Here is an 18,206-nt window from a genome sequence, read left to right as displayed (position 1 = left end):
CCCCCCCCCATTTGAAAAGCACGTTGCAGTCACTTGCATGCTGGGATAGCAACCGCAATGCACTGCTCTCTGTGGCCTTTGCAAGAGCTGCTAATGTGGCAATGCCAGTGCGCTTCTAGCTGTCAGCGTGAACACACTGCAGCACTTTCCCTACTGCGCTCTCTGAAGGCTGGTTTAACTCAAAGCGCTCTACGTCTGCAAGTGTAGCAATGCCCTTTATCTCAAGAGAGGAAATCACTATTGTAGGGACTTGAGAAGCTATGCTCAACCTTGTTCGGGTAATAGAAGAATTTGTTCCTATCAAAAAATCTGGTAGCAATTACCATGCTGCACTGCGCGGGAGCGAGTCTGGCAGGAAAGCTACGCGCTGTGAAGCACATGGGGACCATTTTGGAGGAGTGAAAGGAGGCCTCCAGCTTCCTCCCCTAGTGCCCAGGGGGGGAAAGGGGCGGGACATGGACTCTGCCCCAAGGGCCAGCAGAGAACCCTGCGCTTCACTGAACACGGGAAGCGCTGGTAACAAAAGGCTCAGCCAGGCATTTTCCCAGCCGAAGCCAGGGAGCCCAAGTGCAGGTGGCAGCCCTGGTGTGACGACACAAATAATAATCCTCTCCTTTTGCATCTAGGTGCAGTTTCTGCCACGCAAAAGTGACCATCTTGGCTACTTCTCGGGACTTGCTACCACCTGGGCCAGGTTCCAAATCAGGAGGGATGGGGTTTTTGGTTGAAAACACTCACGATTTGCTTCCTCCTTGCTAATGTGCCAAATTGATTTATTGGATGATTGAGGCGTGCTGCTTCATTTTGTGTGTGAGTATGTGAAAAGGGAGGTAAGGTTTGGGGGTCCGGAGCATGCCCATGAGCCCAAGGTGATTCCAGAGTGGTCCCTTTGATTTTTTTCACTGGCTTCCTCCTTGCTTATTTCCAATGCCTTGGCTGCCCATGCATTTGTCACTGAGCCAGGGATGGTTGCGAATCAGGAGGGATGGGTCGAAAACACTCACGATTTGCTTCCTCCTTGCTGCTTTTATAATTTGCATTATACACATAGACACAAATACCAAGAATATTTTTTTTCAAATAAAAAACATTTATTATTATAATCTGGTATATAAATTAACACATTTATTTTGGTTGCATTATGTTTTGAACAAGAGGCATTTAAACACAATGGTTTGTTGTTGTTGTTGTTTTGTTGTTTTTATTTGTTTTGTTTTGTTGTTGTTTTTTTGGTAAAGAAGGGAACTATGCACATTTTTTGCAGTTGTACTCTTTCTTCTCATCAGTCAGATAGTCTTGATTGGTTCCTTCTGGAATGCAGGGCATATGTACCCACCTCTTGCAAGAATCACACTGGACCTTTGATACGTAACAATTGAGAAAATGAAATCACAGAAGTTATAAGGTTACACATACTTTGCATTCACTCATGCTATTCCTTCCATATGTCAGCATTAGCTAACATATGCCTATCAGCATGACAAAAATGTTTACTGATGTGGAATTTTTACAAGAATCATTATCCTTAGGCAGTTTATGGCATTTATTTCTCATACAATTCTATGCTTCTTACCATCGTGCAATCCTCACTTTCCTTTTCACAGTTGACAAGCCTGCGGTAGATGCAGGAGTCCTCCACGCTTTCTGAAAAATAAATATAGCGCGATGAAATGATGAATACATTACGACCAACACTGAAAATGCAAATCTTGATTTATTAATGTCAATATTTTAATCCAGTCACTGGTTTGAACATACCTTTTTCTTTTTTGGGAGTCATATTTTCTCAAATTTTTACTTTACTGCACCTATATAAAAATACCAATTTCATTCAACTGGTCGATGAATAGCAACCATTCACCCCATTCAAATTTTTGTGTACTTAAAGATATTATTGATTCATAGTCACCATTACAGAACCAAACCTGTGAGATATCCCACTTTAGGGGTATTAAGATAACTGTCTGCTACGTGACATAATTCCACTCTTCCTGTTGTCTTCACATCTGCCTAATGAGTCCACAGTACATGGTAGAAAGTAATTACCTGACTCCTTCATTAGAAGAATTGCTATATGTCTTCTAAACGCAGTATTAGCCTCTTGTGTTGTTTGTGCTGCAAATACGTTTCTGCAAACTAACAACACTGATATTTAGAATAAACATCATAATTACCATAGGTGAGAGTGGCCTGGTCCAGCATACCGGTAAGAATACACTTCCGCTGTGGCAGTGCTTTATGCTTTAACATCACTGCCCCCTTTATCCCATTCCCCGCCCCCCCCACATCAGCGGCCCTGCCATAGGGTCTGGCAACACTGTTGCATGCTACTAGCAGGGCTGCTGACAGCTGGGGAGCAAAAGGGGCTCTGTGTTCCGGCAATTTACAAGGGCCTGGTGCTCCTGGCCACTGCAGCAGCAGCTGTCAGGAAGGGCTGTCTGGTGGAATCTGGCCCCCCAGCACCGCACCTTCCGCCAGAGACCCCATCCCTTCTGGGGGCCACAAGCCCACCCTACACACCTTGGCAAGGATGCTGGTGCAGTGCCCACTGGTAATCTCTGGCATTTACTTTCACCCTGGATAATTACACATACATAACAAATGATAATGGCAATTTGGTGTTCAATACCTTTAAGATGAGCGGTCTGCAGTTGTGGCCATCACTTTGTCTGGGATGCTGAACAATTTTACTATTCCAATCAGATGAGGATTTTCTAGTTAATCATTTGATGAAGTTTCTGAAATTTTTAGAGAGTACATTAGCGGAGTGCATAAATGAGCTTTTCTTTCCTTTTTTTTTTCCCCCCTCTGGTTTCTGGACACAGGTACAAATCAGTTCTATCTCTTTTTAATTAATGATTGAAATGACTTATTGCTCACATATATACACACTTGCTTTCATATTATTGTCTCACTCTTACACAACGTATCACCTGATTTGCCATGCCCCATGTTGATAATAACACATTCTCAATCAGGCAACATGCTACTGTTTCGTGTCCACATTCTGTGAAGTCGTTTCCCAGAGTCAAATCGCACAAGTTCACTCAAAGTCCATTACTAAGCATATTTAGTACAAGCACATGCTGTTTCAATTTTTATTTGTAGCTAACAGGAAGATATTCGTCTCACTATTGTTACCTTCCCTTTAAAAAATTTTTCAACGGAACAGTTCATGTCCACTGTAAAAGTAAGTATCTAATAAAACACCTCCAATTCCTCAGGCATGTTCTTTCATATCTCATCTCATTACACAAGGGGTCAATTATTAACAATTCCTTTTTTTCATCAAGGCTATCTGTAAGTGTAAATACATTCACCAATTACATTGGTAGTGTGATTCTTTCAAAAATTTTATACTGATTTATCAAAAATTATTATGCAATTAACATATTCTCGTTTGTAATGTCCCAGTAACACACATGAGGAAAGCATATTGTGAAATCATTCATCAGTTCAATACAGAATGTATTCTTCCAAGTTACATTAACAACGTAACTTGACAGTAGCATTTTATTTTTATCGTTCACATTCCACTTTCCTTTGCATGCATTAAACTCACTGAAAACCCGCAACATGGGAAATTATATCACTGCTAGCTATAAATGTTACAAATAGCGTATTTAATACCACATTTATTGCCCATAATCCAAAGTACAATACAAAACATCTTACCGCAAGAACCCAATGACCTGGTGTATGGTGTGTGGTAAGGAAGCAATAATATATCATTTTGAAGTAATTCACTCTGTATTTATTTAAAAAGAAATTAGAAATGCAATTATAGTTTCCAGTGAAGCAAACCATGAAATGTACATTATACTGAAATTCCCAATTTCATTACATGTATTACTATTAGAGTACTCCTCCACATCAAACATAGCATTGTATTTGCTGTTTCACACTATGTTTAACTCACTGAATGAAATTGTGTTTTGCTCATGCTATGTATGAAAGAGTGTTAGCATTTACCTTCACTTTCATTTGTGGAGCTCTGCTGAGAGAATGACAGTGGAAACTACTGATGAGATGGCTTGTACCTGTTGACAGTCAACAAAGTTATTTATGCATTAATAATGCTGGCACATCACGAACATAATGAGTTTAATATAGACAGACATGCAAGGGATCCTTAGTGTTACAAATCAGATACGTAAGAGAGTCCTGTAAAAATAAAATGATTTGTATCAATGTGCTCTGTCTTACTTAATGTAAAAACTGACTAAGCTGTTTGCATACTTGTGTTTAATTAATGGACCCATTCAGTGATGAGCTTTCAAAATCTTAACAACCGGTTCCCTCCTCACCCCATGAGGGGGTCGTGGCCCATCCCCGCCCCCCAGGACTCCTGCCCGGCCCCGCCCCCTGGGACTCCTGCCCCATCCAACCCCCCGTGTTCCTTGACGCCCCCCTCCCCAGGACTCCTGCCCCATCCACCCCCATCCCCTGACTGCCCCCAGAACAGGGCAGGAGGGTCTCGTGGGCCACCGTAGCGGGTGCCCACCCCACCCCGCCCCTAAGAGCCAGAGGGACCTGCTGGGGGGCGAGGTGGGTAGTCCCGGCGGTGCTTACCTGGGGTGGCTCCCGGGAAGCATCCGGCAGGTCCCTCTGGCTCCTAGGGGTGGGGTAGCGTAGCTGGGGGAGAGCAGGGGGAGCGGCTGCTCCCCCCACTGATCACATCAAAAGTGGCGCCTTAGGCACCAGCTCCGTGGGTGCTCCAGGGCTGGAGCCCCCACAGGGAAAATTTGGCGGATGCAGAGCCCCCACCGGCAGCTCCCCACACCCGGCCCAAGCTCATCTCCGCTCCGCCTCCACCCCTGAACGCGCCACCCCGCTCTGCTTCTCCGCCCCCTCCCCCCACAGCTTCCCGCAAATCAGCTGTTCACGTGGGAAGCTGGGGAGGGTTGAGAAGCAGGCGGCGGCTTCGCGCTCAGGCCCAAGGAGGCGGAGCAGAGGTGAGCTGGGGCGGAGGGGGCGCGAGGAGAGCTGCCCGCTGGTTCAGCTATCTCAGCAGGGCTGCTGGCCACGGGGCCAATGGGTGTGGGTGGGCTCGGTGGGATCTCGGGAGTCATGTCCCAGGGATCTGCCCCGCTCCCCAGCACTGCTCCAGCTCTGAGCTGTCTCCGCTTCCTGGGACCTGTGGGGCCCCACCTGCCTCCCCAGGGGAAGAGCCACCTGGGACTGGTGCAGAGGCTGGGCCAGCCTCAGCCAGTGACAGGGGACAGTGTGGGGGGCTCAGCTGGGTGGGTCCTGCCAGGCATGTGGGTCCTGAGGGAGCCTGGCCCGGGCAGGCTCTGTTCCTGCTCCAGCTTGGCTGATTGCACCACTCCCAAGGGGCCGGAGTTATCCTGCCCCGGGACCAGCTCTGGCTGCGCTGCCGGCTCAGCCTGGCAGATACAGTCACCTCCCATCAGGGCCGGCTATTGTGGCAGGGGGTCAGGGTGTGGGAGAGTAGGTCTTTAATGGGTCTGGGGGGGTGCTGGGCAGTGGGGAGATCTGTGTGTGTTGAGGGGCTGTGCAGTGGGGAAGATCTGTGTCAGGGTGCTGGGAAGTTTGGGGGGTCAGCGCAGGACACTGTACAGTTGTGGTGGTGGGGGGCACTGGGCAGTGAGGGGATCTGTGGGGGGGGCTCTGGGCAGGGAGGTGCAGGGTGCTGTGCAGTTGTTGGAGGGCTGTGGGGGGTGTTCGGCTAGGGGGGAACTGGGCAGTGAGAGGAGCTGTGGGGGAGTTCCGGGGGGGGGACTGTGCTGGGCATGGGGGTTTGTGGGGGTCTCTGGGTGGTGTGGCACTGGGCGTAGGGGGGCCCCTTCCCAGTGGTGTGGCACTGAGTCAGAGGGGTGCTGGGCAGGGGGGCAGCATGGTGCAGCATGGGCCCGCCCCCAAGAAGAAGCAGCATGATGGCAGCCCAGGGCCGGGCTGGCCAGTGTGTGTCTGGCAGCTCCCGGTTTGTAAGCAGTGCCCTTGTACTGGGCTGGGTGGAGTGGGGCTGTCCCTGCCGTGCCATGACCCATCTCCCATGCCCCCGGCCAGCCCCTCGCTCTGAGGACTCTGCCCCCCCCGCCCCATGTGCCCGTTGCCCCCATGGGGGCCCACAAAAGGTTAATCCGGCCCTTTTTGGGGTGCAGGCTCTGGGATGGAGTTGGGGTGCAGGAGGGTTGCAGGCTATGGGGAGTCTGAGTGAGGGGTGCAGGGGAGTGGGGTACAGGAGGGGGTGCAGACATGTGGGCTCTGGGAGGGAGTTAGCAACTCAGCACGTTATATAAGAGAAAGGAGCTGCAGTGATTTCATACAGACACAGGCACTGAGAGAAGACTCCTTTGCATATTCAGGAGGCGAGGGGCAGGGTCTGAGGGCGGGCGCGTCTGCAGGCGATTGCACCGGAGTCCGCCTCCCGGCCGGAGCAGACACGCAGCCCCGGGGCACGATACAAGCGAGGGGCTGCGGCGCCTGAACAGAGACGGTCTCGGGATTGGGCGGCCCGGGCCTTTAGGAGCCCGGCCCCGGGAACCCGCCCTCTGCGCCGGGGCTGACGTGCAGCGTCCTGGGGGCAGAGCGAAAAAAGCCTCTGCCCCCCCCCCCCCGCCTTGCGAGCACAGCAGGTGGCTCATACCATGGGGTCACTGTCCCCCCCTCCCTAAAGGGGGGTTTGTCCCCCCCCAGGGTCTGGCAGCCTCCCCCCCCGGGCTTAACTCCGGCTCCCACCCCCGATTTTCCCCCTTCAGCCCCTCTGCTGCCGCTACCTACAGTAGCTTGATCCCCGCCAATAAATTTTTTGCCCCCTGCCCGAATCCTGACCCCCCCCCCCGCCGCGATTTGCCCCCCTTAATCCTTTTCAACCCCTCCAAAGGGGAGGCAGCCAATCGCCAGGAGAAGCGAGGGCAGCGGCAACCGCGACGGTTACTGGGCATGCTCAGTTCGGGAACGGGGAGAGGGAGCTGTTTGTGCGCGGTGCAGGGTGAGCTGCAGGCCGGCCGGCCCGCCCGGGCTCTCATCCCCCCCCCCTTCGGCCCTGAGTCCGGAACCACGCTCCTGCGACTCCGCCCGGACCCCATTGGGTGCGACACCCCAACCCCGTCGAGGCCGCTTCCGGCGGAAGGAACGCGAGGCCATTGCGCCCGCCGCGCCCCTGCTTCAAGCGCGGGCTGAGCCGCGGCCGCCGCGAGACTCGCACAGCAGCGCGTGCCCCTCCGCTGCGCCCCGCCTTTCCCGTTGGCGGCGGGCGGGATGCCCTACGAGCCGCGGAGCCGCCTCGTGGCGGAGCTGCTGCTGCAGGCGGATGAGGGAGCTGGCAGCATCCTGTGCCTCTGTTCCCGGGCCTTTGTGGAGTGAGTACGGGCCCCTCCCCCGGACCTCAGCTCCCTGGGGCGGGCCTAGGGGCGCTGGCCTGGAGGTTAGCGCTAATGCAGGGGCTGTCTCTTTCCATGGGGTCCAGAGTAACAGCCGTGTTAGTCTGTATTCGCAAAAAGAAAAGGAGTACTTGTGGCACCTTAGAGACTAACCAATTTATTTGAGCATGAGCTTTCGTGAGCTACAGCTCACTTCATCGGATGCATACTGTGGAAACTGCAGCAGACTTTATATATACACAGAGAATATGAAACAATACCTCCTCCCACCCCACTGTCCTGCTGGTAATAGCTTATCTAAAGTGATCATCAGGTGGGCCATTTCCAGCACAAATCCAGGTTTTCTCACCCTCCACCCCCCCACACAAATTCACTCTCCTGCTGGTAATAGCTCATCCAAACTGACCACTCTCCAACTTGGAGAGTGGTCAGTTTGGATGAGCTATTACCAGCAGGAGAGTGAGTTTGTGTGTGTATGGGGGTGGGGGGGATGTGAGAACCTGGATTTGTGCAGGAAATAGCCCGACTTGATTATCATGCACATTGTGTAAAGAGTTGTCACTTTGGATGGGCTATCACCAGCAGGAGAGTGAATTTGTGTGGGGGGGTGGAGGGTGAGAAAACCTGGATTTGTGCTGGAAATGGCCCACCTGATGATCACTTTAGATAAGCTATTACCAGCAGGACAGTGGGGTGGGAGGAGGTATTGTTTCATATTCTCTGTGTATATATAAAGTCTGCTGCAGTTTCCACGGTATGCATCCGATGAAGTGAGCTGTAGCTCACGAAAGCTCATGCTCAAATAAATTGGTTAGTCTCTAAGGTGCCACAAGTACTCTTTTTCTTTTTCCATGGGGTGGGTCTCTCCCTGTGCACCGGGGGGATCAGGGCTTCACCTCTCTAGTGGGGTTACGAGAAATGTCAGGTCAGCAGGGGAGGTACCTGTGTGCTCCAAAGCAGGGCTGGGCATTGGACCCGTCCAAAAATAATTGGTCAGTGGACTGGCCAAACAGTGGTCCAGTATTTTCAGTGTGTCAAAAATGATAAAATATGTTAAATTCCTATCCTATAACAACAGTAACAAAAAGAGCAAAATCAAGTCTACAAAATTAAGTTGACCTATGTTACATTGATGTACAACTACCACAGTAATTACATTGTTTTTGCATGTCCACACTATGCTCCTTGTGTTGGTGGTGCATGTCCTCACTAGGAGCGGTTACCAATTTAACTGTCAATGTAGGGCATTGTGGGATGGCTTCTGAAAGGCCACAACAGTCAATTTAAGCAAAGTAGTGTCTACGCTGACACTGCGTCAATCTAACTACATAGACTTCAGCACTATGCTTAAGTTATTAAGTTGGTGTGATGGGCAAGTTACATCAGTGGGAGCTATATTTTAGTGTATACACTTAGGTCAACGTAAACTCTGTAATGTAGACCAGGGCCAAGTCTTTTTGTTCTCCAATAGGCTCAGCCTTTCTACAAACTGCAAGTTATTTAACTGTTTCAGAGTAGCAGCCGTGTTAGTCTGTATTCGTAAAAAGAAAAGGAGTACTAGTGGCATGCATCCGATGAAGTGAGCTGTAGCTCACGAAAGCTTATGCTCAAATAAATTGGTGCGTCTCTAAGGTGCCACTAGTACTCTTTTTTTTTTATTTAACTGTGTTATTTTAACTCAGAAAAATCTCCAAAAAGAAAATCATTTCTTTACAAATGAAAGAATAATTATTATTCGCATTTTAGTCATGTTAGGTGGCATACAAATGAGAATATTATTCAAGACTGAGCAGTGTCAAAGAAAAATAAAATTTAAGCAGTAATAAAACAAACACCTAGCAACTATAAAAGAAAAAAGTCATTTTTAAATGCATGTATGCTAGGTAGGCAGCTGGTCAACTCTTCAAGCATCTTTTTTTAATCTTCATTTTCTTTGTCAACTTCAGCGGCTTCGTCTATATCTTTGTCCTCATCATTGCATTCATCGGTATCTCCTTCTTGTTCTTTATCTGATGAATATTGAGTCAACTTTTCATCTACATTTTATTCTCCAATCTTACATTGTGATATGTTGTCACCAGCTTCCCAGAAAGAGGATGTCTTCAGTTTTTGGGTTTTGAATGGATGGTTCCCCAAATGGACCAGTTTTGTTTTGCAAATGCAGTAATATATGTATGTGTTAAGAAAATCTGCCATTATAGCTATAGTGCAAGGAGGACACAGCCCTTTCCACCACAATGAAGGAGATTTGATTCTACTGCTGAAACTACACTCCATGTTATTTTATGACTGAATGGGCTACCTTTTGCTTTATACTTTCTTACCTGTACATTTGACTATCCTTTACAATTTGCAGAAGCCACTATGAGGTCACCAGTTGAAACAAAGTAATCATCAGTAAGGTCTTGGCCCTGGAAGCAAAGGTCAAAAAGCTAGGCAGCATTATCTGTGGGAATGATCACTTGATTTTTCTGTGGTTTTTTTTTCCCTTCAGCTTTTGTAAGTGGACTGTGTTTTCCCAGATATGTTCTTAAGGAACTCATTCTTGGCATCAGACAACATAGCACTATTTTCCGTATTCAGAGACTGCTGAATTGGAATTAATTTGCAAACTGGATACAATTAACTTAGGCTTGAATAAAGACTGTGAATGGATGTGTCATTACACAAAGTAAAACTATTTCCCCTCCCCCCAACCCTCCCCCCCCCCCCCCCCGTTCATCACACGTTCTTGTCAACTGCTGGAAATGGCCCACCTTGATTATCACTACAAAAGGTGTGTCTCTTCCCCCCCCCCCCCCGCTGGTAATAGCTCACCTTACCTGACCACTCTTGTTACAGTGTGTATGGTAACACCCATTGTTTCATGTTCTCTGTGTATATAAAATCTCCCCACTGTATTTTCCACTGAATGCATCTGATGAAGTGAGCTGTAACTCACGAAAGCTTATGCTCAAATAAATTTGTTCGTCTCTAAGGTGCCACAAGTACTCCTTTTCTTTTTGCGAATACGGACAAACAGCTGCTACTCTGAAACCTGTCATCTTATAGGCAGTACATCAGTAACATAGAATGTTTGTATTGTCATTTATCAACTAAAAGTCCAAGCAGCTTTCATGTTACTCTGTTGTAGGTCACAACCAAAATAACCTTCCATGGATTCAATTTATTGATTATATTTTTAAACTGGTTAGCAATATATTGGGCTGTGTGGGGTGATGCTCAGTTGTTTACTGGAATGAGTAAACACTTGTGGAGTTGTTATCATGAAGGTGATGACATCCTCATTACAAATATTGCTCCAGACGCTAGAGACCTGTGAGGAGCTTTTGCTATAAAACCAACTCTCTCTTCCTCACATGATTCTCTTTGACATTCAGAAGACTGCCTGCACGCTGCTTCCTAATAGGTACTTTGTAAATTGGACACTATTTATGAAAAAATTCTAGTATATAAGGATCTTTATATTTATGCCATTTCATATGGACATCCAACAAACATACAGTGAAATTTATTTTTCTGGTCCTGGGACATTCTATCCAAAAATCTCTTGATACCAGTTTGATGAACATTGGAAGACTTTCCAGGAGTAGAAGTTTTTGATGCTGAAGCAGATGATGTAGCAAAATTCTTATTAGAAGTTGAAATGAAATTAGATTCACTTTCATTGTCACTTATATCACTGTCTTCATCAAAAGATTCCATGCTTAATGATGGTGCTGCCGGAGACAAAGCAGAAGGAGAATGCACAGAAGAAAACCAAATTTTGATGCAGGCCAGTTTTCCTTTTTTTTGCTTGACTGCAATAATCTATCTTTGACAGCAGCTAGACATATACCACAAGAATTCAACAAATGTTTCCCCATTCTACCTACATGTGTCACATACTCAGAAAACCAGAGATTGCACGTAACCTTGACAGTTGTTGCATGTTCATGTCTATTAAAATAAAATGTCCCTGTAAATGATTTTGGCTTCCCCTGACTCTGCATAATAGATTATCAGGTATCTCTTAGAACTGAATGGCTATGCTTAGATTGAAATCTATTTCTAACTCCTACTGTTCTAGAAGATTCCAGACAATCGAAATGTTTTTGGGCATGCTGCCCTCTCCCTCCTAGGACCTTTACAGATTCCCAGATCCCATGGAGAGCAGATGGCCTCTCCTCCCCGCAGCAAACATAAGGGACTCATAAGCAGCAGTTGGAGGAATAGAGCAGGATTTCAGGAAGGGAGGGGCCTCTGCAGAGATGTGGTGTCAACACTCCTCATTAGCATAAAGCGTTTTATATTCTCAGCAAGATTTGTGTGGGAGGGCTTATGAAAGGGATTTTTGTTGAGGGGAGAAATGGGGGGTTATTTACATGGGCGTTTGGTGTGGGTGGGGAAAGTGTTCTGGGGGGGCTTAATAGCTGTGATACTTTAGTTAAGGGAGAGGCTTAATGGCTGCGCATCTTTTCTGTGTGTTGGAAGACGAGGTTTAATGACTATGAACGTGCTTCTTCCTTCCCTACTCCCTTCTAAGTTAACTTCTGTATATTTGTCTGGTCAGTTTAAATCATAAGCTTTTCAGGGAAGATCCAGAGTCTTAACTTGTTTAATGTGCTGTCTGAAATGCCACGTACATTGATGGCGTTGTGTACAAATAAAGATATCCATATGTACAATGTTCATTAAGATTCCAGCCAATCAAGCTCAGCTTTCCCCCAGTTTACCTTTTTCAGCAACAGATAGCTGTAAGCTGGCGTGGCTGTCCCTCGGCATCCACATATGGCAGGGGGAGGTGGGGCGTGCCTCCTCGCAGTTTAGGTCAATTAGAGCCTTCTCCGAGCACAGGAAAAAAGGGGGGAAGTAGCAGTTCTCAAGGGTCCTGTCCTTCAAATGGAGTGGGGTCATAAATAGTCTGGGCTCTAGCCTGTAACCAGGCAGAGCGGCAACAGTCTCTTCGCCCAGCCATTAAGCAGGGTGGGGCAGCAACCACCCAAGGCTCTGGCCTGCAATCAGGCAGATCTGTAGTACCAGCCCAGTGTAGGGGCTCATGTACAGGGTGAGTGTCACATGCAGTCTCTGGGGGCTCAGGTACGGGGTGAGCTGGGGAGCACAGGCCTCCTGGCCTACAGAGGGGGAGTACTGCCACCCCAGTGGTAGGATGGTAGGAGGGACATGGGCTTGCCCAACTCCACTGTGTCCCAATCCAGGGCCCTGTCAATGGTGGAGCAGTCCGCCACTGGGTCAGCAGGGATCCGCCTATGACACACTGACCTGATCTGAGGCTCACTCTCCACCAGGCTACTGCCTAGTTCCCCTCCATTGCATCCTTCTCTTCCCCATCTGGCATACCTGTGTCCAGGGGTCGTTCTCAGTCTCCCCGGCATACACTGCCAGGGTTAGCCGTAGCAGTTCCTCCACATCAAGAACGTTGCAGGTCCCTGGAGCAGCAGCAGCGGTTCTGCTTGGTGCTCCATGCCAGCAGTGGGGAAGAAATATCCGTCTCCTCCAGCAGCTCCCTCCTAACTGAGCTGTAGGGCTGGCCTTTTACATTTCCCCTTCCTGTCCTGCCCCTCTGTGTCTGGCTTGCAGGTCATGGCCCTCCTGATTCAGCCCACCAGGCGGCTTGCGGTGCTCCTTCCATGTCTGCCTCTGAGGGGGGGGCCACACCTCCTCGCTACAGTGGCCTTAACCAAGTGAGTGATCAAGACTAAGGCTGTCAAGCGATTAAAAAAATTAATCACGCGATTAATCGCACTGTTAAACAATCATAGAATATCATTTAAATATTTTTGAATGTTTTCTACATTTTCAAATATGGTGATTTCAATTACAACACAGAATACTAAGTGTATAGCGCTCACTTAATATTTATTTCTGATTACAAGTATTTGCACTGTAAAAAACAAAAGAAATAGTATTTTTCAGTTCACCTAATATGAGTACTGAAGTGCAATCTCTTTATCATGAAAGTTTTGAATGTCAAATTGTGTACAAAAAAACTTGCATTCAAAAATAAAACAGTGTAAAAATTTAGAGCCGGCAAGTCCAGTTCTACTTCTTGTTCAGCGAATCGCTCAAACAAGTTTGTTTACATTTACAGGCAGTAATGCTACCCGCTTCTTGTTTACAATGTTACCTGAAAGTGAGAACAGGCATTTGCATGGTGTTTTTGTAGCCAGCATTGCAAGGTATTTACGTGCCAGAGATGCTAAACATTCATATCCCCTTCATGCTTCGGCCACCATTCCAGAGGACATGCTTCCATGCTGATGATGCTCATTAAAAAAAAAAAAGCGTTAATTCAGTTTCTGACTGAATGCCCTGGGGGAGAATTGTATGTCTCCTGCTCTGTTTTACCCGCATTCTGCCATATATTTCCCTTTTTATAGCAGTCTCTGAAGATGACCCAGCACATGTTGATTTTAAGAACACTTTCACTGCAGAGTTCACAAAATGCAAAGAAAGTACTAACGTGAGATTTCTAAAGATAGCTACGGCATTCAACCCACGGTTTAAGAATCTGAAGTGCCTTCCAAAATCTGTGTGGGACAAGGTGTGGAGCTTGCTTTCAGATGTCTTAAAAGAGCAACACTCCCATGCGGAAACTAGAGAACCCAAACCACCAAAAAAGAAAACCAACCACCTGCCGGTGGCATCTGACTCAGATAATGAAAATGAACATGCGTCAGTCTGCACTGCTTTGCACTGCTGTTGAGCAGAACCCGTCATCAGCATGGACACATGTCTTCTGGAATGGTGGTTGAAGCATAAAGGGACATGTGAATCTTTAGCGCATCTGGCACGCAAATATCTTGTGACTTCGGCTACAACAGTGGCATGAGAGCACCTGTTCTCATTTTCTGGTGATATTGTAAACAAGAAGAGGGCAGCATTATCTTCTGTAAATGTGAACAAACTTGTTTTGTCTTAATGATTGGCTGAACAAAAAGTAGGACTGAGTGGACTTGTAGGCTTTGAAGTTTTACATTGTTTTGTTTTTGAGTGCAGATATGTAAGTAACATTTGTAAGTTCACTTTTACGACAAAGAGATTGCATTATTGCAGTACTTGTCTGAGGTGAATTGAAAAATACTATTTCTTTTATCATTTTTACAGTGCAAATATTTGTAAGCAAAAATAATATACACTTTGATTTCAGTTACAAGGCAGAATACAATATATATGAAATGTAGAAAAACATCCAAAATATTTAATACATTTCAATTGGTATTTTATTGTTTAACAGTGCAATTAAAACTGTGATTAATTTTGATTGATTTTTTTGAGTTAATTGAGTGAGTTAACTGCGATTAATCAACAGCCCTAATCAAGACATTTATGTCAGCTTGCTAACAGCACCGTCATGCAATCAAAAGCGTAGTCTGCCACCTACATCAGGGCTTTTGTGCTGGAAGATCTGACAATATTTGACTGGTCAAATAATAGGCGGCCAAGTGACTGCTCAGTTGACCATCTTGCCAAGCCTACTGTGAAATGCAAGCAAGGCAGGATGATGCTAGCAATGAGCTTGGAATTGTGTTAGCAGCGGCATTGGGGGTGACAAGGCATATTCCACTCAGCACCCTCTCAGAAGAAATCTGAGCACTTGGGCCCTGATACTGCCATAAATGACCACTGATCTTGCAAGGGGCACCCCATGAACAGTTGATTGCAGGATTGGGGCATTTGGTTTTCCCTCTATCTAGTAGGTGGAGGAGGCCCTTATTTCTCAGTCAGTCTTTATAGCTTCTTAGCAGCTGCATTTTCTGTCCATCTTGTTCTTGCTGATTTATTCTGTGATTCGTCAGTGGTGTTGCCTTTTCATGGTTGTTGTGTTTTTCTGGTTTTTTTTATGACCTTGATAATGATGATGTGTTTTAATGTTTGGGGTTTTTTTCATTTGTTTTATAGGGATCGAAAATTATACAAATTAGGACTAAAGGGGTTTTATGGTAAAGAAGACTATGACAGTACAGGTAAAGTATGCTTGATAATTAAAGACATCAGGGTTGATTTTAGTTCAAGTGGCTAAAATAATTACTAATTATGTAGTAAATATGTGCTTTGTGGTAATATGTGTAATTATGTAGACGTGATTACATTAGTTATTCAGGGTGCGGTAATGCTGTATAGTTACTAACCCATAATCATACTAATTTCTCATCCATTTCTTAGTGCTTTTGCTAAAGAGGACCTTTCCAGCCTAAGGATAACATAATTATTCCTTAAATGTACATTGTGTTCTGGCAACTGTTACTTCCTCTGCTCTGATTGGCTACCATCCTTAGCACTCCCCATCAAGATGCCTACATGAACATGATTCCCTTGACATGTGATTGCCTCCTTACTATCCTGTCACTCCTACCTGGCCTAAATACTAAATATTTTGTAAAGGAAAAGCTCTGCCTAGAGAGGAGGCGAAACTTTCCACACACATTGAGAAAGAGCAACAAAGTGGAGATTGAAAGAACCTGGAGTTGTCAGAGTGCTGGGGTCAGAAGTGGAGGCAGTCGTATTTCTTTTAGGTATATGGATGAGTTCTGGGGTCAGTCACCAACCAAAGCATAGAGGTGAAAGGAGAGAGAGCACATTTTAGTAGATGAACTTGAAGATGATCCTTGTTATCTGCATAATAAATATACTCTGGGCTAAGAAACTGATTTTTTTTAAATGCTTAAGAATCAATTTTTGCTACAGGATTACACATGTCTGCATTTAGCCAGCCTCATTAATATGCAGTGCCTACTTTGGCAATTATTTTTGTAGCTCTAAACATATTTGTAATTATGTCAATTTTTTTAAATGTAAAGACTGAGAGAAGAGCAAATGGTGAATTGATAGCTGGCTATATCCTTTTTGAGGTGATTTAGTGACATTCTTGGCACACCGTGTTTTGTAAAATTGCATGATCTTTGTTAACCCATTTATGGTACATTTTGTAAAGTTACTGACCATCTCCCATGGTTTAATGCAGTGGTTCCCAAACTTGTTCTGCCACTTGTGCAGGGAAAGCCCCTGCTGGGCCGGGCTGCTTTGTTTACCTGCCGCGTCCGCAGGATTCGGCCGATCGCGGCTCCCACTGGCTGCGGTTCGCTGCTCCAGGCCAATGGGAGCTGCTGGAAGCGGCAGCCAGTACGTCCCTCGGCCCGCGCCGCTTCCAACAGCTCCCGTTGGCCTGGAGCAGCAAACCGCAGCCAGTGGGAGCCACGATCGGCCGAATCCTGCGGACGCGGCAGGTAAATAAAGCAGCCCGGCCCAGCAGGGGCTTTCCCTGCACAAGCGGCGGAACAAGTTTGGGATCCACTGGTTTAATGATATGCCAAAAAAAGTCCTGTGAAGCATTTACTTTCTGTACTCTCTCCCTTGCTTTTAGATTTTTGGCCAGATACTATCAGGCAGTATGTGTTTTACAAATGTTTAAACAGCTGGGACTTGATTTTCAAACTGGGTCTCCATTTTGTAGGCACTGTAAGAATTATGCCTGTAGTGAATTGCACCCACAATTCTGTGTCCCCACTCCATTCATGCTTTTTTTGAGTGCAGTTCATTTCAGGGGCAACAGAGGCCCTTATTCTGTTATAATTAATTGAAATAATTACATCATTCAAAAGTTCAGAATTCATGTATGTATTTCTTGGCTGCTGTGTTTAAAAAAAAATCAACAAAAAACCCTACATACCCTGCAGATATGTAGTCACTTCAGATGAGTTGGAGATAATTCGTTTTGCTGCAGTGATCAACTACAGCAAGACATGGAGAGGGCTGTACCTACTAAGCAGCTTTCAAATGTTGTTATAGAATGTAGCTGGGGAAAGAAACTTGAGGTGCAGATCTCCTGATTCTGCATCAGAAAGATACAGAGCAGAGCCGGGTAGGATTGAAACCAATTTATGAAATTTTGAATTAATATCGCTTGTTTATAGGAGAGGAGCAAATAGAGGAAGAGAAGGAGGGGAGTCATCATCCCAATGTGACAAAAAACTCAAACAACAATCATTCTTTGGGCCTGGAAGAGGATGAACTGGACTCAGAGGCTGAACTCATGAGGAGTATGGGGTTACCACTTCAGTTTGGAGGACTGTCAGCTCACAAGGAATTTGTGGTAAACTCCAGTTTACTGTGCTTTTTATGCATCTTTGTATTTCCAGACTCTGAGCTAAGAAAGTAAATTGAACGCTGTGTGTGTGTGCGTGCGTGTGTGTCTGTATGTCTCTGCACGTCTCTGCACACATGTGAAGAAGCTGGTCCACAGAGCAAGTTGTAGGATTAGGAACTGATTAATTTCTTGAATGAACAAATTTGTGAATAAACTGATCAAAACACGATATTAAAAACAGTGGTACACAAACTGTGGGACAAAGGAATTGAATGGGAAATGAATACACACTACTTTTAATTTATAGAACACTGGTAGGAGTGGTGCTTTATAAAGTGCATGTTAAAATAAAGTATGGTATGAGGGCTGTGAAGGAAGTAACTTCAGTGAAAGATGGGTATTTGTTCTCTGGAACCAACTTCTCAGTGGTTCAGCTTTTGCCTCTGAAGTGGCCATACACAATCTGAAGAGCAGGTTTGAGTTTCAGTAACTCTCATGTTTGACTTTTTTCAGATCCATAATAGAAAAGTTTGGTTCTAAAATATAGGTACTTCCAAAGATACTTGTGTGTATATATAACAAGTCCATTAGGTAACTCTGGACATCTTTTATCCAGCAGGCATTAAGAAAAAATGAGCAAGTTTGCAAAACTTGGATCACAGCATTTCAGTTCTAGCTGAACTTTGACAGCAACTGAAAATGGGTTTCCAATTTAACAATTTGAACACTGCTTGTTCTTTTGAAAGTCTCAGCCATTGATGCAAATGAACTTT

At 45.9% G+C, this 18,206-nt stretch overlaps 1 protein-coding gene and 1 long non-coding RNA gene across 11 annotated transcripts in view; one reads left to right on the top strand and one right to left on the bottom strand.

Moving 5' to 3' along the window:
• Window positions 1–1,067: 1,067 nt before the first annotated feature.
• Window positions 1,068–7,255, bottom strand: LOC125632464 (uncharacterized). Of its 3 annotated transcripts, none has more exons than XR_007355319.2 (8): window positions 7,170–7,255; window positions 3,973–4,040; window positions 3,676–3,748; window positions 2,630–2,738; window positions 2,047–2,136; window positions 1,759–1,808; window positions 1,574–1,644; window positions 1,068–1,359 (listed from the first exon to the last, which is right to left on the bottom strand). It is a non-coding gene; the product is annotated as an uncharacterized LOC125632464 (long non-coding RNA). The 3 variants fall into 3 exon arrangements; XR_007355318.2 differs by lacking the exon at window positions 7,170–7,255 and adding an exon at window positions 4,573–4,841; XR_007355320.2 differs by lacking the exons at window positions 3,676–3,748; window positions 7,170–7,255 and adding an exon at window positions 4,573–4,842.
• Window positions 7,059–18,206, top strand: part of TGS1 (trimethylguanosine synthase 1) — a 50,336-nt gene continuing 39,188 nt past the window's right edge. For 4 of the 8 annotated variants that reach the window (XM_075125210.1, XM_075125212.1, XM_048840700.2 and 1 more), the window contains exons 1-5: window positions 7,191–7,325; window positions 11,045–11,121; window positions 12,927–13,030; window positions 15,249–15,313; window positions 17,261–17,439. In XM_075125210.1, the coding sequence (XP_074981311.1) occupies window positions 7,277–7,325; window positions 11,045–11,121; window positions 12,927–13,030; window positions 15,249–15,313; window positions 17,261–17,439 (474 nt within the window). In that variant the 5' untranslated portion in view covers window positions 7,191–7,276. Of the gene's footprint in view, window positions 7,326–11,044; window positions 11,122–12,926; window positions 13,031–15,248; window positions 15,314–15,661; window positions 15,863–17,260; window positions 17,440–18,206 lie in introns of those variants that run through there. The other 4 variants (XM_075125214.1, XM_075125215.1, XM_075125213.1 and 1 more) reach the window with 4 other exon arrangements.

The sequence above is a fragment of the Caretta caretta genome, chromosome 2 (assembly GCF_965140235.1).
Source record: "Caretta caretta isolate rCarCar2 chromosome 2, rCarCar1.hap1, whole genome shotgun sequence".
Taxonomy (NCBI): Eukaryota; Metazoa; Chordata; order Testudines; family Cheloniidae; genus Caretta; species Caretta caretta.
Note: the sequence above shows the minus strand (reverse complement) of the source record. Positions and strands in the feature narration are given on the sequence as shown.